Raw genomic sequence first — 19,619 nt, 5'->3', positions numbered from 1 at the left:
TGGCCCATTTCTATTACCTTCCCATCTGACATCGGGGCTTGACAGAAGCACTCATAGAACACAGGAAAAAAGCACTGCCTTCTTCAACTAAGGTGGGTAAAATGATGGAAAAACAAAACAAAAACTCTTGACTTCCCCTTTTGTCCACTACCACAGAAAGACAAAAACAGCAAAGAGGAAAGGAAACTTAACCTGAAAAAACCTGCTGCTGTCGAATTGATTCCCACTCATAGCGACCCTATAGAATTACTAAAATAAGATGAAAAGGAATGAAAAGAACTTAATAAGGTAAAAATGGTGATATTTAAATTAAAAAAGAAACAAATTAAAAAAAAAAAAGAGCTTTTACATTTAGATAACCTGAAGTTTACCTTGTTCAACTTAATTGAAAATAATGTTCAAATACGGCTTTCTCTTCAAGCCAATTATTACACTCTAAGTTCTTTCATTACTAAACTACAAAACAAGTGGGCATTATAACAAGCCTTCCGCAATATCAATCCTATAGAAATCAACATGACTTCACTACTGGGGTGGGGAAATATTCTGTACATTGTTATGTTGGACATTTAAACAGGCTCTACCAAGAATTAAATAACTTAAGAAACTAATAGTTTAAAATGTGTATGAAAAGATAACAAAGAGTCACATTTGTTTGCAAAAAAAATTAAATACTTACAATATCTTCTATTATCTCTTTGATAGCTGCCACAGCTAAAATAAATAAGAGAGGAACCAGGGTTGTATAACGACCTGTAGGTGATACATCAGGTATTTGCTATTCAAAGGGGGAAAAAAAAAGAAGAGAAATCCAGTGAGAATTACAGAGCTTATAATAGATATAAAAACAACAAAGTCTTAGTGTCTCCTAAATATGTCTCATTGATTTTACTATCTTGGCCAACTGATACTTGGGGAGACAATTTGCTGGTATCTAGTAAATAGCTGGAAGTGCATGCTAATTTGCTTCATGATAAGCAGTGGTATGTAGGACTTAACACCTACAGTAGGAGATTGGTTAAATATAGTATAGTCATATACTAAAATAGCATAGTCATTAAAAAGGATATTTTAGAAAACAAGGAATAACATGAGAAAACATCCGAACATTACTACACAAATAAAGCAGACTATAAAACAATATATACTACATGATCCCATTTTTGTAATCTAAATCAACAGGCAATGCTTATTGCTGTTGTTAGGTACCCTCAAGTCCATTCTGACTTACAGTGACCCTACAGGACAGGGTAGAACTGCCCCATAGGGTTTCCAAGGAGCAGCTGGTGGATCTGAACTGCCGATCTTTTTGTTAACAGCTGAGCACCTAACCACTGTGCCACCAGGGCTCCAATTCTTAGGAAAATTAAATAAATAAATAAAAGACCAGAAGGATATACACCCAGTTGTGTCTGGGTGGTGGAATAATAAGTTTTTAATATTTTTTTTAATGCTTTCATATATGTTCTAATTCTTTTTACAATGAATCTAACTCAAATATAAGGAAACCACAAGATTTAAAATGGTAATTCTTATATTCCAAGAATTAGAACTGACACTTTTACCATTACCAAAATAAATTAATATTTTAAGAAAAAGTCCCATCCCCATTCATCACTGAAAATGAACAGTCCTTGCTACGTTAAATTCACAGAATGCTTAAAATAAGCCAACAAAATGAATCAGAGAGGTAGTGGAATTCTAAGGCTGCCTGAAGCTAGAGCTGGAGCTATCCACCCAAACCAGCTTATCTCTCTGTATTATATAATCTTCAGAGCACTGGTTACAGGCTTAACAGACACATTAATAACTGAACTTTTGTCTTTGAAGTAAGGTTTTTACAATGTGACTTTACCTGAAGCAGCGCAATAAAGAGAAAAAAAGCATTAGCAGCTCTTCTGAACTGAGAGTAGAGAAACCGTGGAAGGAATGTGATGATGTTGTATTTTGCAGTGCTGGAAAAGAAAAATGACAAGTAGCACAAAACTTAATTACACCACCGTTAGTACATCCACATTTACAAAGTTCTGTTATCACCATATAAAACATTAGATGATGGACATTTTTGCCCACTGTTTCAAATTGGGAGAGTACTGCAAAGGGTCATTAACCTAAAGGAAACATAGAGAAAGAAATGGCTCGATAGTGAAGGCTGAATACACCACAGGTTCTATTTTCTGAGTAAGATTTTTTGTCTGTTTTGGCGAATTCTGCTGAATGTTACAAAGAAGTTACGAATAGTATATAAAATGTTAATAGAAAATTAAATCTTACAAAAAAAAAAAATAGCAGTTTGAGCAGGGCCAGAAAGCTACAAATAGAGGAGCCTTTCCTGGATAACTTTAAAGAAATGACAAGTTTTCTGAGGTTCTGCTGTAATTTTCTTTATGGACTCTTGAGGATGTGGCTAGGACTCTATACTAAACACACCAGATTTGTCCACAACCAATGAGATATCACCTGTAGGTCTTGGAGTCATCCAGATCTTCCTCTTGTTTATTAAATAGGAAGAAGATTAAAGGAGACACTCCTCAAACTGAGAAATGGTACTATAGAATTTGAAGTTGTAAATATTAATTTTAGATTGACCTTTCTCACATTTGGGCATTCTGCCCCTGGAGAAAACTGTGATAGCACTGGGGTATTCACTGGGATCTGTAGATCACACAGCAGTAGAGAGTAACTACTGTTTTCACGGATCCTTTTTATATTATAATTGGAATGAAAACATAACATTGAAGCCTTCAATTTTCAACACCATCGTAAACTTCACAACTACCAAAAGCCGCTATTTAAAGACTTTTTAACCAAAAGTTCTCCAGTGAAAGTGTAAAGATCTCTCCTAAAATGTTAAATCCTGTTAAACCAAAAATAATACATCGTTCTAGTAATAGAGTTGAGACCAAGTCATTTACCCATGAGCAGCTTTCATTACTCAGACACTCCATATAGAATTGGTACAGTACGGCTGTTTTTTCTTTCAGGTCTTTCCTGCTTATTGATTCTTACTAACATCTCTTTTATTGGATAGAAGGTAGGGAAAGAAACAGCCCATTCACAATGGCACCAGTAAGCAACTGGTTTACTTGAAAGCTCTTTGCAAGCATTTTCATTTCATCTGCACAGAAGAGATGTCCCACTGAATTCTGTTGTGATGCCTGGTAGTAGTTCCTACCTGACATGGTTATTGCAGAATTTTGTTAGCTGGGGCTGGTTGATGAATATAGTCCTCACTTCCTCCTGGTCAGCTAGTGAAGTCTTCTCTGAAACGTCATCAGTCTTCTCGTAGCCTTAAAAACGGATAGTCTTCTTTGGTAAGAAACATTTCATTTTATTATCCACTAAAAACCCATTTCGCAGCTATTCTAGAGTCCAAAATCTGTTGAAATCTATAAGCTTCCCTTTATTAGCGTACTATTTTTTTATAATACAAAAGGAAAATCTTCATACCTAATGTTTCGATTTGATTTAAAAGACAGCATTTAGTAAATTGTCATGGAAAATGTAATCCATTTTCAAAAATGGGTAATAATATGTTCAATTTATAGCCTCCCACTGCAAAAAATGATGTCCAAAGTAACAAAGAAGTTTAAACTAGTTTATATTACTGTTTTGGACAAGACTGGATGAGACAGAGGTAATTTAAAATACATTCAAAAATTTTAACATACATATTTAATGTTTTTCTATTTTTGTGGGTTTTTTCTTTATGGATGAAAAAAGATAAATATTAAGAGTTAAGTAGACAACCACCATAATTATCTAACTCATTATGATCCTCTAATCTTTCCTCCAATTAGAATTTTTATTCACCAACAAACTTTAAGCCTCTTAACATCATTATAAGTCACCTCATCATTATCTAAGCAACGCAACAGATTCAGGCGATTTCAATCAAGTTACACCTTGCTAAAATGTTGATAACACCTTTTGAAAAAACATAAAAGTTTTGGAAGAACAGAGAACAAACAGAAAATTTTTTAAAACGTGTTTTACCTTCTAGTGAGAGTTAAATGAAATTGGATTTGATCAGTCTCTTATTTGTCTACTATAAAGGAACAACATCAATGTTGTACCTCAAATACCCACTTTTCTTCTTTTTTTCTGCCTAACCAAAAACAAAACCAACCCCATTGCCAACAGGTTGATTCCTACTCATAGCAACCCTCCAGGACAGAGTAAAACTGCCCCATAGAGTTTCCAAGGCTGTAAACCTTTATGGAAGCAGACTGCCACATCTTTCTCCCAGGGAGTGGCTGGTGGTTAGCAACCAAATGCTTAACCACTGTACCACCAGGGCTCCTTCTCTTCTGCCTAGCCAATGTCAACTCCTCCCATGAGACCAGGCCAACATGGAGCCTCTTCTGTAAGTCTTCTAGGATGTCAGTCAGTGAACCTTCTCTGTACCTACCCCCTAACCAATAAAGCACCTACCTGGAAGTCTGGCTACTGTTTGTTTACGAGTCTGCCTTCCCCTCCCAAAATGGGAACTCCTTGAGGCAATAGGTGATGTGTTACTCATCTTCCTAAGGCCAGCACCTACACACTGCAGGCAAATTCAATGTTTGCTGACTAAATACCAAGTAGCAAAGGAGTGGCTATTTGGCCTTTTTTTTTTTTTTTTTTGAGGGCGAGCAAGAGGAGTACCTAGTGTTACCCACTGATAAGGACACTAGGAAAAGCCAAGGGCTGGTAACAAACTCTAGAAGAAAAGTATGCCTATGGGCCTTTGTTACTATAGGAAACCAGAAAGTTCTTTTGACTTTCTGTAAAGGTTAAGGACCAGGAGCAAGGGCACTGGAGGGTGGGAGGTGAGAAACTGCATAAGTAGGCAGGGGAGTATAAACTGGGCAGGCAGCCTTACTGTTATGGGTGAGACATGATGATAAAAGGGTACATAGGGGCCAGGTCACAGAGAGCCTCTCATGCTGTGAAGAAGTCTGGGTCTCATCCTGCAGTGCACCAAAAGCTTTCCAAGCAAGAGAGGTGTAGGGCGAGAGTCCCATTTTATACTCATCACTGTGGAGGTCACATAGCTCCAAATTAGATACTGCTATACCCATTTTACAGATTTAAAGACATTAAGCAGCTTTGCCCAAGATCACATGGCCAATGATTACCTTTTATTACATCATTTTAAATGCAATACAAGCTTTTCCCCTAGTTCTGTATAATTAAAATGTCACATAGGAACTGTCAAATAAAGGCATATCAATTCTTAAAAAAATCTTAAAAATCTCTTACTAGATGTTCCTTAACCACAGCACAAAGACCAGAGCATACTGTTCCTAGCATCTGGGTTTGACAGAAAGCCTCATTAAAACCAGCCCTCTGCTCTGCTCTGAGCCAACGTCCTTAGACTGTACTTCCTTTATGTAATTGGACCTTTTTTTTTTTTTTTGGTAAATACCTGGCCCTCAGGTGTTCTTAGCTGAGGAGCTGGGGTAGCACTCCTCACCCAGACATATCCATTTACATTGGGGTCTCAAATGCTCCCACATGGAACTGGACATTGCATCTCCCCCTCACCTATTAATTTGTGTTCAAGAATTTCTATGGCAACAAGGACCCTCTTGGGACAAACGGGATAGGAATCATAGGACTCAACCCCTTCTCTTAAATAAGAATCGGAGTAATTCAAACAACCCTAATGGACTGGTAGGGCCCCAATCAAGCGCAGACACTAAGGGACTCCTTAAACACACACACACACACACACACACACACACACAAATTAAAGGAAGGTCTAGACTAATAGGGCCATGAAAACACAATGAAAGGGAAGTGTCAAGGGTAGGGCCATTAAAGGGGGTTGAAGGTTCCAGGCACATAATAGTGCTGATGCCTTAGGCCTTCTTAACCTAGGCACCTTAAAATCAACCCTAAAACCCTTTACTATCCAGTAGATTGTGACTCACAGCGATCCTATGGACAGAATAAAACTGCCTCATAGGGTTTCCAAGTAGTGGCTGGTGGATTAAACTGCCAACCTTTTGGTTAGCAGCCACAGCTCTAACAAACAAACAAAAAAAATAATAGGCACCTTAAAATCAACCCTAAAACCCTTTACCATCCAGTAGATTGTGACTCATAGCGATCCTATAGGACAGAATAAAACTGCCTCATAGGGTTTCCAAGTAGTGGCTGGTGGATTGCAACTGCCAACCTTTTGGTTAGCAGCCACAGCTCTTAAACACTGCACCACCAGGGCTCCACCCACTATGGAAAAGCCTAGGGAAAGGGTGCATGTGAACCTGAATTTATGGAGAAGATCCGTTGGGGCTCAGGCAGTTCTGTTCAGGGGATTTCCTGATGGGGTGGGGTACCAAGGAAGAGAAGGAGGGTGATCTGCACTGGAAGGAGGAAGTGAGGTACTCAGCCAATGGGAGCTGATGGATCACCTTGCCCTATCTCCTTAGTGTTGTCAGGGTTTCAGTGTTTGGCCACACAGGTTCCTTTACTACCAATAACATGGGGACTTGTAGGCAACACAGGCCCACTCCTGGATGTGTGAAGCCCTGAGGTTGCAGGTACCTTCTTGTGTTATGCATGTGACTTCCTGTTTACACCTAGCAGGTGACAGCAAGCTAGCAATCAGCAGACTTAATTTGTTAGTAACCTCATAGGTCCTCTGCAATATTTGGGTGAGGCACCGGGCGGGAAAAAAAAACTGGACTTCCTGCTAATCTGCAAGGTGGGAGTTTATAACCATTATAATTTGAGTCTTCAAAGAACTCTAATCCTGTATTATAGAAATAGGTAGATTAGGTCTGGACATACGGCTAACATATCAATACAGACACCCTTCATGCAGAAGAGAAATAAGGCTCTTCTATTTGAATTAATGAGCCAGCAGTTTGAGGGAGGTGGTCAGCAGTTTTGACCTCATTCTTCTTCTGAGTTAGAAGTGAAAGCACATTCCTTACAGTCAATGAGACAGCCACTCAATAAGACCAGTACAACTCTATTTTTATGCTTTTTTTTTTTTTAATTTCCTTTATAGCTTCCTTTCAGAATTCATGGCATTCTCTGCAAATCATCACCTTCCTCAGCTATGGTGACCACATAAAGAGGTCTGTGTTCATACCTGAGCAATATCTTCACTATCGGTGTATAGTGGTGACAAAGGGAGAATCCCCCAACGCCACCCCAAAGAAGGTAAAATTAAGATGGCACCGTTGCCATTCCTTCCCATATAAGGTTCTATCCTTTGCTTTAAGGAAGCAAGCTGTGGTCCTTAGAATTTAATACTTTAGAGGGATTGTTCACACAGTCATTAAAACTGGCCAGTAGTTCTTAATCCATCTGTCTTGATGCTCCTAAAAGAAAAAAAAAAAAATTTTTTTTTTTTTTTTTTTTTTTAAGGAGTCCTGATATCTAAGAGAGCTTTTGAATCATCCCTTTGCAGACTGCATGATGGAAAAGAGTGAGGTCGGGGGTCTATTAACAGTTCTCTTGGAGTCCTCCTGGAATTTCAAGCCTTCAGAAGCCTGCTTTGTCCTTGACTCACACTAAGTGTGTAGTTTGCCAAGAGAAAAAAATATACCCTAATCACACCTTTTGGTATCCCTTGCAGCTTTGCCAAGGACGGTGTTGTACACTTGAGAGCATGTACTGGTTTGTGCTTGATTGCTTAACCTAAAGGCTAGCAGTTTGAATCCACTCAGCAGTACAGTGGAAGAAAAGGCCTGGCAATCAGTTTCCAGAAAGATTACAGCCAAGAAAACCCTATGGACTAGTTCTACTTTGTAACATGTGGGGTTGTCATGGGTTGAATCAATAGCAACACCTGCACATGTAATGGAAATGGCCCCGGAGGGGTTTGGCCAACTGATTCTGGGGTTCCCTCAGTGACCCATCCTCTCTAAGTCAGTATCCAGGCGGTCCACAGTGAACTCCGGAGCCCACTATGGAACAAGTTCAAATTTCACATCAAGTATGGCTAAATGGATGTTATTTGGTAAATGGCAAAGCCAGAAGTAAAATGCAAACTTAGACAAGTTATTTACTCTAATTAAGTTTCAGTTTCCTAGCCAGTGAAATAGGAATATTGTTCATCCACTTCCCGGAAAGTTGATGTTGCTAGTTGCTTTTGAGTGGAGTCACTTTTCCCTCATGGCAACCCCACAAATGCAGAGTAGAACTGTTCCACAGAGTTTTCAAGGCTGTGACCTTTCCGAAGCAGATCGCCAGGACTGGTTTCTGAGGCACCTCTGCGTGGGTCTGAACTGCCAATCTTTTAGCCAGTAGTCAAGTGCTTAACTATTTGCACCACCCAGGGATTCCATACCTGCTGGAATATTCAGTATTAAATAAAAAAATATATGCAAAGAGCTTATCGAAATGCCCAGTCTTAATCAAGAACACATAAATGTAATCTATTTTTATTATACTTAAGAGTTAACAGGGGTGGATAATGATCAGTTCATATGCTAAGCCTTGCAAAAATGGGAGGCCAGCACACTGCCTCCCAAGCAGTATGGCAAAGTCTGTTGGCTAATGCTTCTCTTCCCCTCCATATAGGTGGGAAGAGTGTTGTCAATGATTCTCCCCTTCCTTAACCAAAACAGTAAAAACTCATTGCTACAGAGCTGATTGCAACTCGTGGCAACCCCATGTGTTACAGAGCGGAACTGCTCCATATTGTGAGTGTTTTTTTCTTTTCTTTTCTTGCTGTAATTTTTATGAAAGCAGGTCACCAATCCTTTTTTCCACGGTGCTGTTAGGTTTTTTTTTTTTTTTGTTAGGTAGATCTGAAACACCAACCTTTACGTTCCAGGGCAAATAGTTAGCACCACTCAGGGATCTCCTTTCCCACCACCACCATAAAAAAAAAAAAAACAAAAAACCCAAACCCGTTGCCATTGAGTCAATTCTGACTCATAGAAACCCTAACGGCCTGAGTAGAACTGCCCTTTTGGGTTTCCAAAGAGTGGCTGGTGGATTCAAACTGTCAGCCTTTGGGTTAGCAGCTGAGCTCTTAACCACTGTGCTCTCAGGGCTCTGTAACCATCCCCATCTAAATTTAAACATTTCATCTTCTAATATAATTACAGTCAAACGCTGCAGTACTAGGAGCCAATCTGCCCTATAGGTGGTTGTCTTATAACATGTTGATCTTACAAAGAAATGAGAAGGTAAGCTCTTTTCACTCATTTCCAAGTTCTGGGGAGCATCTCAACATGGCCTCCAAGTACACACAAAGTTAATGATGCTCACGGCAGCAGACACAAACTCCTTTATTACCTTCACCACACCTTGGGTTCCCTAGAAGAATCAGGCATTCACCTCAGTGTCCTTGGTGTTCAATCAGATATTTGATATCCACTGACAGTATCATTATCCTCCTTAAACTAAAAGCTCTACAGAGCAAACCTTCGCAGACACATTCCCACCTCCATCACTTGAAGGAATAGAAATGAGCAAAGCTCTTTCTCTAATAAAGCACATTTCTACAGTGGCTTCTGAAACAGCTTCCTTTAACATTGTTCTCTCCAAGATCTGTGCTTCCGAAAGCCAGCAAGATCAAATCAGCCTCCCCAAAGAAACAATTCTGGTCTAGCTTTTCTTGAAATGAGGAAGGAGAGGATGTTTCCCTTCTCAGACCAAATGAATTGACAGTGATGATGTAATCCAGAATTCCAGCTTGCTGAAAATTCTCTATTTACTGTTTGCAATGTCCCACTTGATTCTTATATTCCCCGCAGCAGAAAAGCAGTTTTGCTTTCTGAATTGTGGCTTAATTTGACTAGTGACAAAATTACTTGGTATTTTCTACGCACACACCAAACCAGAGTTTTTCCAGGCCACATTCTGTGCTCTTGACTATAAAATGACCAAGTGCCATTTCTGGGACTGGGACTTTCAGTACAGTGATGTAAACAGTCGTGTATTACTTTTAGCTACAGAATGTGTTAGAGATAGATATTATTTTGTATCTCTAAATAAGGATGTTGTCAAGTAACATCCATTTCAGCCTCCAGCAATCATTTTCATGATCAAGAAAGTATAGGTTGGTGTCCTAATCATGAACCTGAAGTGAGCAAGTGTTCATCTTCGCCTAGTCTTCTAACAGCGTGTGCTCATTAAACCCGCTCTCCACTTAGTGGCTGCGAGGACAGCCCTGCCCTTTCTACCAATTACTTGCATGACCCTGAGCAAACCACTTACTCCCTGGGGGGTTTTCCCTTTCCCTTGTAAAATGAGGAAGCAAGGTAATAATCTCACATTCTCTTTCAGCTCTAAAATTCTGTGAAATTGGACAACAGGCAGAAAAAAAGTCAATACCTCATTTGTTCAGAAGAACAGCCAAATGAAAAGGTAAAATAAAAAACCTCCCCCTGTGAACCTTGATCAAGGCGTTCCACAGCAATGGCTGCCTTACTTAATCTGCAGCCAGCCCTCAGACATGAAGTCCAAAGGTGCTTTGTGATCACAGCTAAATCTCTACATCTGAAAGGATAAGCAAGCAGTGACTGTCATCTGTTGCCAGCAACTACCTGGCACCTGCTGGCAGTGACTGCTGGGTTACTGAGTATGCTGACATATAGTCTTCTTTTCATCCTCTGCCCAGATCCATCACCCCATGCTTATATGCACATGGTGTAATGTAACAGAAAGAGAGAGGGAAGGGGGGGGAAAAAAAACCCACCAACAGTTATTTAAGTGAAAAAGCTTTTGGCCCTCTCGTACAACTACAGCAGAAGTGTCATCTCTGAAATCTTCCATTTCTCATCACAAATATCAGCATCCAATCAACAAGACTCATTGTTCATTAACTTATTCATTCAACATGTTTAAGTGCCTACTACGTTCCAGGCAGCTTTATAAAAACTGCAGAACAGTAGAAAGTAAGAGATAAGTTCCCTTCTTACAGGGACTTATTTTTCTACAGGAGAGTAAGATGATTTCAGATCATGGTAAGTATGATTAAAAAAATAAAACAAGTGATTGATTAACAATTGAGATTCTCTGTGCCTCAGTTTCACTATCTGCATAATGGAGACAACAATATTACTTGCCTCAGAAGGGAGCTGTGAGGACCCAGTGAGTTAATACTTATGAAGAACAATGCCTGGTACATAGTAAGAGCTCAATAAATGTTAGCTATTTTTATTCTTGTTGCTGTTACTACTATTACTACTGATACCATTGCTGCTACTATTACTGCTGCTACTTTACACCAAGTGGTAAGAGAAGGCCTCACCAAGGAGAGGGCTGAGTTGAGACTTGATATGCAAGGAAAGATAAGAGATCGTGCAAACCGTACAGGGGGAAGAGCAGGAACAAAGCCCTGGAGGCAAGAATGAGCTTGGCATTTCCAGAAACATGAGGACCAGTAATAGTGAACAGGGGAAGCATAAAAAAGGAGAGGCAAGGTTAGATCAGGAGAAACAACAAGAAACATGAATATTTTTTTCTTTATGTGCTAGGAATCCACTGAAAGGTTTTACGCAGGAAGACCATTCTGAAATTGTTCTGATAACCCAGGTAAAAGATGGAGCCTGGGTTAGGTGGTGGTAATAAAGACGAAAAGAAGATGGACATGTGATATCTTCTGGAGGCAGAGCTGGCATGACCCTTAAAGACTCTCCCCATTTCTTTCAGGATCGTTCCACCATTGTATGATGCCACTTGTACCCACAGTCTGATGCTACTCCAAGCAAAAACCCAAGTCTTGGAAGAAATTTAGGATTTTAAATACAACAGATGATTAATCATTTAATGAACGTAATTCTCTTTACAGCCAAACAACTCTATGCTTAGATATCACGCATCTTTTCCTCATTATAACATGGTGCTCAGTAATATTTAAAATACAGAGTATAATCAAGGAAGGCATTACAGAATCATGCCTGGGGGCAAAGACCATGGAGTAAAAGAGAAGGTTAGCTCCATTAGTTATCAGCTATGTCATCTTAGACAAATTACTTAACCTCTAGCTGCCTATTCCCTTCAGGGGGCTTTGGTGGGACACTGCATACATAAAGCATCAGGACAGTGCCTGGCTCCCCATATACGTGCAACAAATCCTGGCTATTATTTTTATTATTGAGCTGAGAAAGGAAGACTGTTGTAAAAAAAAAAAAAAAAAGGAATAGGCTTTAGAGTTAGAAAAATTCAAATTTTGTAGAGAGCTCAAATTTTAATGACACTTCTACACGACACTGGACAAATTATCTTCTGAGCTTCAGCTTTCTCATCCATAAAATACACGTAGTATGAGGATTAAATGATGTTAAGTTTACAATGTACCACCATACTTGTCACTCAAACAGTTCCTGTCACCCTATCTTCCCCTGAAGTTATAAAGTCAATCTCCCCTTCGAAATGTTTGAGCTGGGAAAAACAAAAGTCTGGAGGACACTGATGTACGTATTCATATCTTTTATTTATCTGGATATCACTTGGAGCCTTGGTGGTGCTGTGGTTAAGAGCTTGGCTGCTAACCAAAAGGTCAGCAGTTCAAATCTATCAACCGCTCCTTGGAAACACTATGGGGCAGTTCTACTCTGTCCTATAAGGTCGCTATGAGTCAGAATCAACTAGACAGTAATGGGTTTGGTTTTCTGGTTGGATAACATTTAATTAAAATTGTGACCAGTGAAAAAAATCTAGATAGTAAAACAATGAGTTTTACCCTATTTTATAAATTAGTATTAACCAAGCCTCACATTTTCCTAAAATTTGTTATCTATATAAGGGGTTATACAACAGAAATGTGGGGTTGGGTAGGTAGGAGGGAGAAAAGAACAAGATACAAAAATCATTTTGTTGCCTGGTAATATGGTTATGGAACAATTAAGTTTTTGCAGAGTCAACTTTATTGTAGTTATAAGTAAGGCTGTAATTACAATCAGAATATCTATTATCTCCTGAACATATTCAGGAGGGTCCAATAATATATCTTTTCACTCAATGGCTTCCAATATTAGGCATTAAAGAGACCATAGTAGTAATTGCTCAGGTTTCCTGACCTAGATTGAGGTCATTAAAAGTCACGCTTGCAACAGTCACAGACTCTAATAAAAGAATATTAACTGCAAAACTGGCCAGGGACTTTAGAGGCACAACTGTAGAACTCAGGTGTGGTTAAAGTTAGGTGCTACTTAATAGGAAGTTATGAGCATTACCCACGGTCCTTTTCAAAGGCTTTTATTTTGTTCTCTGGGAAAAAAAATAATCAATAAAAGTCCTTAACTACTAATTTTTGTTCAGTTTCTGGAACAAAACTGGCTGAACAATTTAGAGGTTTGTATTTTATTTATTTTGTTCTCAATGGCATCTTATATAATATATATTGTTTACTGAATTGGAAATACAGAGGCAGTTAGTAGAGCTACAAAAGAGATTATGAAATCTCACTTCAAATGTTCAATTGTGAACCTAAAGGGCAGCTGTTTAGACAAAGAGGGCACAAAAGAAAGGAACCACCACTCAGAGAAACAAAGAGCTGGGTGTTTGAAAGGTTAAGGTTTACACACTACATTTTCCAAGAGAGCAATGAAGGAATCGAAGACCTTTAAAAGTATGGAAATTAAGTAGAAACTGTTTAGTGATATGTCTCAAATTTCTAGACCACCCACAGAAGCCAGAGGGGAAATAAACTTTCCATTGCATCAATATACCTTCCTTGTACTGAGTGTTAGATTCAGACTCTGTGCAGTGGACATCTGCTGCTGTTTCCATCTAGCTCAGCATCTGCTCCTCCTGGAAACAGCCCATCAGTTTTCTTTAGACAACCTCCCTCCCCACCCACTGCAGGCAATCTAGGGGGTGGCGGGGAGGGGGCGGGGAGATGGTCCATTAAGTTATCCGGCCTGTTCTCTGCCTTAGAGATGGGCACATGGCCTGTACTGAGCCAATCATAGCCAACTTGCAGTCTGGGCAGATGGAAAGGCTGAGCACAGATGGGACTGATTCTGTGGTATCCTGAAGAGACTATCCATTAATCAAGCTGCCTTGGATCATCTTGACCTGCATGTGAAGCTTTTCCTTTGATTCTAGGAACCACTCCATCTACTTATAGGATAAGCTCAGCTTCTGCCTTAGCATTTCAGTGCCCTGCTGAAAGCAGAGTCCTGTCCCAATATTCATCTAATGTAGGTAGTCATTGACACCCCTACCTGAACCTGGCCAACCTTCTTATCAAGAAGCTGAACCTTGTTGCTTGCAACCTAATTCCTAGCTAGGTTTCTGCTCTGCATTGAATGATGACCTGCAGCCAAAATGTAATCACCCTCCTCTCGGGACCAGCAGGCTGCCTGGGACCTTCCCAAAAGACCCTACTTCCTAGATCAGATCTCCTTTGATGTCAAGAGCTGCCCTCACCAAGCCTGGGGTCCAGCATGCCCTGGGTTTAGCTGTAGGTTGTTACCCTAAGGGACTTGAACAATAACCAAAAAGCTTTCCACATCCTTAGCCCCTCCTCAACTGTGATCCTAGCTTATCGCTTCTCAAGCCCACCTGAGTTACAACTGTTACAACAAAAACTCCATTTACCCTGATAATGTAAAATGTGGTTACTTGCTTCAAAAAGCAAATCGGTTTTCATCTTACAAAAGGGTTCACTCTTTTTAAGGGTTCTCCTCCAAATGATGAAGACAAGGAAATCTTGCTTCTCACATGGAGCCTTGTTTGTGGTCAGAGTGTTAGTAAGCACCAGAGCCAGGACAACTCTGGAAATCAATAGAGTCCATCCCTGCTCTAAAGCTGTAACACTGACAGATGCATTCATTCATTCCTTCAACAATTACGCTTGAACTCACCTCTAACTCTATGGACGAGATAGCCTCTGTTGGCCATCTTCTACCTCAACACAGTTTTCCACTCATTAGCCTCCCCTATCCTCACGGCCCTCCAGTTGCTACTTAGATGTCAAAGTACTTTCCCTGACCATTCTCCCTTGAAATGTCCTCTACGGAAGTTTCGAATATATCCTATTTTCAAAAAACCACCATATTTACAATATTAACCTTTTGGCCTATACACTTAGGTATATAGCAGCTGGGAATAAAAATAATACATGTTACAAATGCACCTAACTTATGCACTGAGGATGAGACCAGCATAAGGACACATAAGTCTCTATCAGGTATGGTACTCTAATATGGGAAGCAACCTAAGTAAGGCTTCAGAGAAGTCCCTTGCATGCAATAAATATTTACGAAATTTTCTATTTTAATATCAGACATCCAAAAATTCCCAGAATTTTATGTTCTTGTCTGTAACTCCCTAATATATTTTCCTATCAGGACCTGTCATTACCATACATAGTAAATGATAAGTTTTCTTAAAGTGTCTTTGTGTAAACTGATCTAAAATTATACAAGGGAGAAAACACATCAAGAGCTTTTTTTTTGGTCTAAAACAGGAATAAAATAAGGACTTAACACTTCCTGAACTCATGGTGAATTGCTGCAAGCTCCAAAAGTAGCCCTCTACTACAAATTCTAAGTGGTTCACTGAGAAAAAATGCATTCAGAAAAAACGCTATCCTTGAGCAGTATTACCTGAAAAAATCTATGGTGTGCCCAGAGTGGGGCCTCACACACAGCAAGCACTCAATCTCCTTGGCTGCCAGCCTAGTGGAAACAGTACTGAAAACATTTACTAATGTCAAACTGAGCTTAACTGGAGAAGGAAGAAGAGAATGAACTACAGAGGAATTTCATGTCATCACTTGGGGAATATCCCATAGATCACTTGGTCAGATAGAAGAAATAAACGATGTCTTCCCAATATAGATTTAAAAATTGGCACAGAAGCAGATAACTCTAGCAATGAGGGCTTTCAACCACCACACAACTCCTAGAAATCTTAATTAGCTAAAAGCATCACTGACTTGCCTTGGTATCAAATTCATCTCTGAAAAGGCACAGGAAACAAGTTGAGGAACTAATACTATAGACAGGATTCTAAGCAATGCAAATGTGGTAAAGTAATAATGATACTTCTTTAAAAACATAACTGTACCAAAGAGCTCCTGACAGTCAAAAAGGGGAATACCAAGGCAAGCCAGACATCTGTTCTAGACTTCAGGAGGGCACATTTCAAGTACCACCAGGACCCACAAAGGAACAGAAGTCCAGAAGGCCCAATAAGGCAACACGCTGACTATCTGTGCGAGGTCCTGACAAGGGGGAAAAGGGAGGCATATTCAAAGAGACTACTGTGGCTGCACAGGAAGTCCTTGAACGAGTAAAAGAAGACAAAAGAAAAGATCATGAGAAAAGGTTGGAAACAGGCTCACATGCTAAACAGCACATAACAACAGACACAAGACACCTGAAAACAGTGCAAAGGGGTTTAAAAAAATGTTAGAAGCCACCAAAATGTTTTTTTCCTTCCATTTGGAATGAAAGGAATTGAGGGGCTAGGTATGCTGCCTATAACATGGTGTAATGTCAAAGATAATAAAATAAAAAGCAGAACTTCTCAATTTCTACTTCTCTTTTTATCAAGAATAATGATCTTCAGACTAGAAAGGTTAGAATATGTAATAGTTGGAGGAACTGAAGAAAAAAAAGGGTAGAGGGTTTTTTTTTTTTTAAAAAAAGGCCAGCATCTAGCAGCTGTAAATGAATTCATATTTTGTAGCCAAAAAAAACAATTTTAACCTACAGAACTGAGAGAACCTACAAAATAGTTAAGGAAACTGTCACTAATCAAAGAACAACCATGGGGAATGAGAAGTTCCAAAACAAAGGGTATATGAATCCTGTATATTATAAACCACTTTTTATGCACATGAAGTATACAGATGTGCTTTCAGAGTTCACAGATTTGCACAGATTTTAAAGTATTTATGGTAAAAATTTGAAAATACTTTAGAAGTTAAAAAAAAAACTTCTGCAGCGAGAATTCAATTAACACTGAATAAAACTTAATTGTTTTTACAACAGGTTTCTTATACACAGCATATATTCTCAAGAATCAAAAGAATTTTTCTCCCTTTAAAAAAGGTCCTTTACATTCCCAACATCTGAACAATACTGCCATTGTCCAATGAGTCTGAGGTCAACCTTGGTCAAAAATCAAGTGCAGATTATTGAGAAGATGGTTTAAAGAGAGGTGGTGCTCATTGGGGACCTACCTAAATTAACTTCCTTTCCTTTCCTTTCTCTCTTTAAATAGAGTCCTAAACATCTGGATTACCACCATCTTTTGGCCAGGTCCTGGTTTTATAAAATGGAGACACCAGATCCCACGATTATGTGACTATGTGAATTCACTACGAGTTGACAAACATGCCCTGGGGGGCTCAGACTGGAGCAATACTTTGGCTCCTCCCTACCTGAAAAAACCAAACCAAACCCGTAGCCCAGTTTGACTCTTAGCAACCCCGCAGGACAGAGCAGAACTGCCCCACAGGTTTCCAAGGAGCGGCTGGTAGGTACCAACTGCCAACCTTTTGGTTAGCAGCCGAACTCTTAACCTTTTGAAAGAGCCTACTCTGAACACCTTTGGTCCTGCTTCTCCCCCTCCCTGATCTAGTACCCTGGCCCTAGGGGCCAGGGGCAATATTGGGCACCTAACCAGCTGGGCCAATCAGATTCCTTTCTGGAAATATGTACTTGTGATGTAGAGATACAGGCCTACCAGGCACTGAGCTGGGACAGTCACAGAGAAGCTGAGCTTGGGGGTAGGGAGGAGGTCCTGGCACCCTGAAGCCACATGCAGGCTGACCATATAAAGTAGAGAATGGAATAGACAGAGAGAGGAAAGAAACATGGCACTACTGGGTAAGATAAACGACAGAAAGGGCGGAGTCCCATGAGGCTCAGCTGTGATTCCAAGTGATTGGACAGTTAAAGTAAATGCATTACTTAACGAGGGCTCAGGAGTCAGACTTCTGGGTTCCAATCCCAGCTCTGCCACTACATTATTGAACCTCTCTGGCCTCTTGTTTCTTTGACCATAAATTGTCTGACAATTCAATGCTATAAATCATGTAAAGTATTTTAAATCATTGTCCGTCTATGCTGATTAATGGATTGATCTAAGCTGAAAAGGAGAACTTGGTAAACCCCAGCACTTTGTTTCTGGCCCTATACACTTGTCTTAATTTTGACTTTGTAAAGACATACATAGCATGATTAATAAATTTGCCAATGAGATCAATAAATCAGAATTCAAGAAGGCTTTGAGAGGCTGAATAAACTGAAGGTCCTATGTGCAGGCCTGAAGCCCTGGTGGCGCAATGGTTAAGAGCTCAGCTGCGAACCAAAAGGTCAGCAGTGCAAATTCACCAGCCAGTCCTCGGAAATCCCATGGGGTAGTTCTACTCTCTCTTATATGGTTGCTGTGAGTTAAAATAGACTCAATGGCAATGGGTTTATAAGAAGGCCTAAAATATCAATTATGCAAATACAATACAGGCAACATTTGGCCTAGCAAGACATGTAGAAAATAAAGGTTTTTGTTGCTTCTATGCTCTATGTATATTAGCATTGTCATATGACTGCCTCTCAAAATTGATTCTGCCTTGGGCTGCACTGTCAGAGAGAGTGCTGGTTACAAGGAAGATAAGTGGCCCAGTCTACTGTGCACCATCAAACACTGGGAACACTGAGGACAAAAGTTCAGTCCTGGAGATAAAACATTAGCAGGGAAAGACTATGGCACACCCAGAGGAGAAAATCCAGGATGACCTGTGCCCATGTCACGTAAGAGAGCACTGAAGGCAGACAGAGATGATAATAAATAGTATCTAGTACTTGAAGGATGGGGACAGTAGTACCTCAGTGGTAGAATTCTTGCCTTCCAAACGGGAGAGCCGGGTTTGACTCCCTGTCAGTGCACCTTATGTGCAGCCACCACCCACCTGTCAGTGGAGGCTTCCATGTTGTTCTAATGCTGCTGAACAAATTTCAGTAGAGCTTCTAGACTAAGACAGACTACAGAAAAAGGCCCAGCTATCTACACCCAAAAATTAGCAAATGAAAACCTTACAGATCACAACTGTCTGATCCACATCTGATCATGGGAATGACACAAGAACAGGCACTGTTCTTTCCATTCATTTGTGCATGGGATTGCCAGGAGACAGAGGCCAACTCAATGGCAGCTAACAACAACAACAACACTTGAAGGACCCGTATGCGACAAAAGAGACATTCTACCTTAAAACACCAATCAGAAGACGATACACAAAAGAACAACTTGTGGCTCAACACAAGGAAGAACTTGCTAAGAATCAGAGCTGCCTGCAAATGGAATACAGTGTCTTAAGAAGGGATGAAATTCCCATCACTAAGAGGTATTCAGGCAGAAGCTGGATAATCAATTACAAGCAATGTCCTTAAGAGGCTGTATCAGGTACTGTGCTACACTTTAATGACCTCCAAATTCACTTCCAACTCTAGAATTCCATCATCCTACCCTTCCAAAAAGGGTTTTTAAAAACCTTTTTAAAAAGTTTTTCTTTTTTTTATAAAAAACAATTATAAGGTCATCAGAGACCCACTAATACAGCGCCAGTGCAGGGTCATCACTACATATAGAAAGTGCATTACTGAATTACACAGTTGACATAAGCGCTTGCAGTGAAGATGTGTTCACAGAAGAGAGATAACTGGGCTATAATTCTGAATGAGCCAGGCCTTTAAAAGTACTGG

The 19,619-nt window shown here is 39.8% G+C and overlaps 1 protein-coding gene across 3 annotated transcripts in view; it reads right to left on the bottom strand.

The window, feature by feature from the left end:
- The window catches only part of ATP8A1 (ATPase phospholipid transporting 8A1), a 261,316-nt gene that overhangs the window by 225,215 nt on the left and 16,482 nt on the right, over positions 1-19,619 (bottom strand). For 2 of the 3 annotated variants that reach the window (XM_049886325.1, XM_049886326.1), the window contains exons 2-4: positions 3,176-3,290; positions 1,856-1,955; positions 680-778 (exon numbers count right to left, since the gene is read on the bottom strand). In XM_049886325.1, coding sequence (XP_049742282.1) covers positions 680-778; positions 1,856-1,955; positions 3,176-3,290 — 314 coding nt within the window. Of the gene's footprint in view, positions 1-679; positions 779-1,855; positions 1,956-3,175; positions 3,291-19,619 lie in introns of those variants that run through there. The other variant, XM_049886327.1, reaches the window with a different exon arrangement.

This window comes from Elephas maximus, chromosome 5, assembly GCF_024166365.1.
Source record: "Elephas maximus indicus isolate mEleMax1 chromosome 5, mEleMax1 primary haplotype, whole genome shotgun sequence".
In the NCBI taxonomy this organism is placed as follows: domain Eukaryota; kingdom Metazoa; phylum Chordata; class Mammalia; order Proboscidea; family Elephantidae; genus Elephas; species Elephas maximus.
Note: the sequence above shows the minus strand (reverse complement) of the source record. Positions and strands in the feature narration are given on the sequence as shown.